General features: G+C 45.8%; 1 protein-coding gene across 1 annotated transcript; it reads right to left on the reverse strand.

The window, feature by feature from the left end:
• Positions 1–809: 809 nt before the first annotated feature.
• On the reverse strand, positions 810–2,183 carry LOC105563679. The gene has a single exon (XM_012015465.1). It carries the CDS (start codon positions 2,181–2,183, stop codon positions 810–812), a length of 1,374 nt encoding a protein of 457 aa, XP_011870855.1.
• Positions 2,184–2,622: the final 439 nt, after the last annotated feature.

The following is a 2,622-nucleotide window of genomic DNA, read 5'->3' on the forward strand; positions in this document are numbered from 1 at the left end:
CCGCGACGAGTCTCAAAAGGTGCAGTTGCCTGCGTGCGTCACGGTCGCGAACCGCGACGAGTCTCAAAAGGTGCAATTGCTTGCTAGCGTACGTTGCGAATGCGAGCTCCGACGTATCTCAGAATATGCAGTTGCCTGCGTGCGTCGCAACCGTTATCCGCAACGTTTCTCATGATTGACTGGAAATAGGCAGAGAAAGTACCTTTTGGAAATCCAGACGATTCCTCAGTACGAACAGCGTCAATCAAAGTCCAAGAAATGCAATTCCGGATATGATCGCGGAATGCGTACGTCCCTCGTCTGGTGGTATTGCGTGTGTAGCGGGACTTAAGATGGCGACGGATTAATCCGTCGCCAAGCAAGGCGTTGGTCCAGTGAGATAAGCCGAAGCTGAAGCTAACTAACCTCGCAGGTCCTTCTGGTACTTACCCTGTTAATTAGCAGACTCGCAAGATCTCTCAGCGCTTGATTCTAACTCCCCAATGCATCTCTCGATGGTCAGCGGGAATAGAAGATTCACAAGTCTTTATGTACTTCTTATCGGTCCACGAGACAATCCAAGAAGAAGGAGGCAGGTCAAAAGACTGTGTGTTACGGCGCCTCGCCACCAGACTCTCCCACCACCGCGCATGATCACCATGAGCGGCCATTTCGTGCAACGAACTGGTCACTCGCAGCGCCCTCGTTCGTTTGTTAGCGGGACGGCGCGAACGGTGTAATTTCACGGGATCGGATCAAATTCTTTCGTTTTTATACAATTCCGCCCCCCTTCGTTAACATGTGTTAACGAATTAACTAGGAAGCTTGGGTTACACTAGGGAGTGGACAGAGCTTTGTAATCGGTCTTTTGAGCTCTGAAACACTCGTGCGTACGGTAACAACTCTGGTATGACCATGCCTGTGTGAGTTTTAATGACTCTAGCAAGAGGCCATTTTGATGGAGGGTATCGCTCGTCAATGACTAAAACTAATGAACCTTCGTCTAGTGAAGGCACAACTCGGTTCCACTTATACATTGCATGGAGTCGCTGTAAATATTCGGTCGACCATCGTGACCAGAAACTCTGTAACATTTGGGAAATCATTTGCCATCTCGAAAGATATGACAATTTAGTTTGCTTTAGTGAAGGCTCAGGAATGAGAGCAAGGGCGCTTCCAATTAAAAAATGCCCTGGTGTCAGAGCTGATAGATCACTGGGATCGTCAGACAGTGGACATAAAGGTCTTGAGTTGAGTACAGCCTCCACTTGTGCTAATAGAGTCGACATTTCTTCATATGTGAGCATTGTATCGCCTATTACTCGTTTCAGGTGATGTTTTACTAACTTGACTCCAGCTTCCCACTTTCCTCCAAAGTGGGGAGCCGCAGGTGGAATAAATTTCCAATGTGTGCCGTCGTTAGCAAATATGGCAGCTAGTTGCTTGAATTCTTTTGATGATGCGGAAAAGAGACGTTGTAATTCCGAATCAGCTCCCTTTAAGTTAGTTCCGCAATCACTTGTTAAAGTGGCGCATATGCCACGCCTGGCTGTAAATCTCTTATAAGCCGCGATGAAAGCGTCTGTGGAGTAGTCTGTTACCAGTTCTAGATGTATTACCGAAGTGGAAAGGCAAACAAATAAGGCAATGTACGCTTTATATGTCCGAGTATTTCGGCCTCTCCAAGTTTTAATAACTAATGGGCCAGCGTAGTCAATTCCTGAGTTAAGAAACGGCCTCGAAGGAGTAACTCTTTCGATGGGAAGTTGACCCATTAATTGCTGTGCTCTCCGCTGCCGAAATCGAGCACATCGTATACACTTCAGAATAAACGATCGAACAGGGGCCCTTCCCCCAATTATCCAATAATTGTTGCGGATGAAGGACAATGTGACCTGCGTTCCTCCATGAAGGGTACGGGAGTGAGCATCAGAGATTATGAGAGTAGTCAAGATAGAGTCCTTCGGTAAAATAAGCGGGTGTTTAGTATTGTTAGGTAATGACGCGGATTGAAGGCGTCCTCCGACGCGCAGAAATCCAGCTGAATCTATGAATGGCGTAAGTCGGGTTAATGAATTGGATTTAGATAAAGAGTGGTCGGTTGATAAGGTTCTTATCTCTTGGTGAAATGAAAACTGCTGTACTGCTCGTACCCAGTAGAGTGTTGAACTCTCCAACTCGTCTGGCGTTAAGGGGTAAGACATTGATACGGTACGGATTCCCCTTATACGGAATATAACACGTCGACATAGAGCAGTGATGCGGATCAGTCGAGTTAGACTGGAGTATTTGAGTAGCAGAGCCCAAAATCCGAACGGCAATCTCCACGTGCACATTGAGTTACGCTGATGTCGACGGTAATAAACGAAAAACAAGGGTTACTTCAAAAAGCTGTAACTTGGCGAAAAAAAAATCGCAGTAACTTCTTTTTTTTTTTAAATTGAAGGGAAAAGTACACACTTTTTGATACTTCGAGCAGAATTAGCGAGGAAAAATTTCCTACGCCCGGGCACCTGGCCAAAGTTGGTTAGTTTTTAGGTAAAAACATGTCCTTACATTTTAGAAGCTACAGCAGCGCAGATGCATTCGAGGAAAAATCTGGTGACTAGTTTTGAAGCTGAGAGTGCAAGCTTTAATTTAAAA

The sequence above is a fragment of the Vollenhovia emeryi genome, unplaced genomic scaffold (genome assembly GCF_000949405.1).
Source record: "Vollenhovia emeryi isolate VEMERY1.0 unplaced genomic scaffold, V.emery_V1.0 DF944276.1, whole genome shotgun sequence".
In the NCBI taxonomy this organism is placed as follows: Eukaryota; Metazoa; Arthropoda; class Insecta; order Hymenoptera; family Formicidae; genus Vollenhovia; species Vollenhovia emeryi.

Excerpts from the sequence above, each read along its gene's own strand:
- LOC105563679 (XM_012015465.1), bottom strand. The coding sequence starts at position 2,183 with ATGTCTTACCCCTTAACGCCAGACGAGTTGGAGAGTTCAACACTCTAC.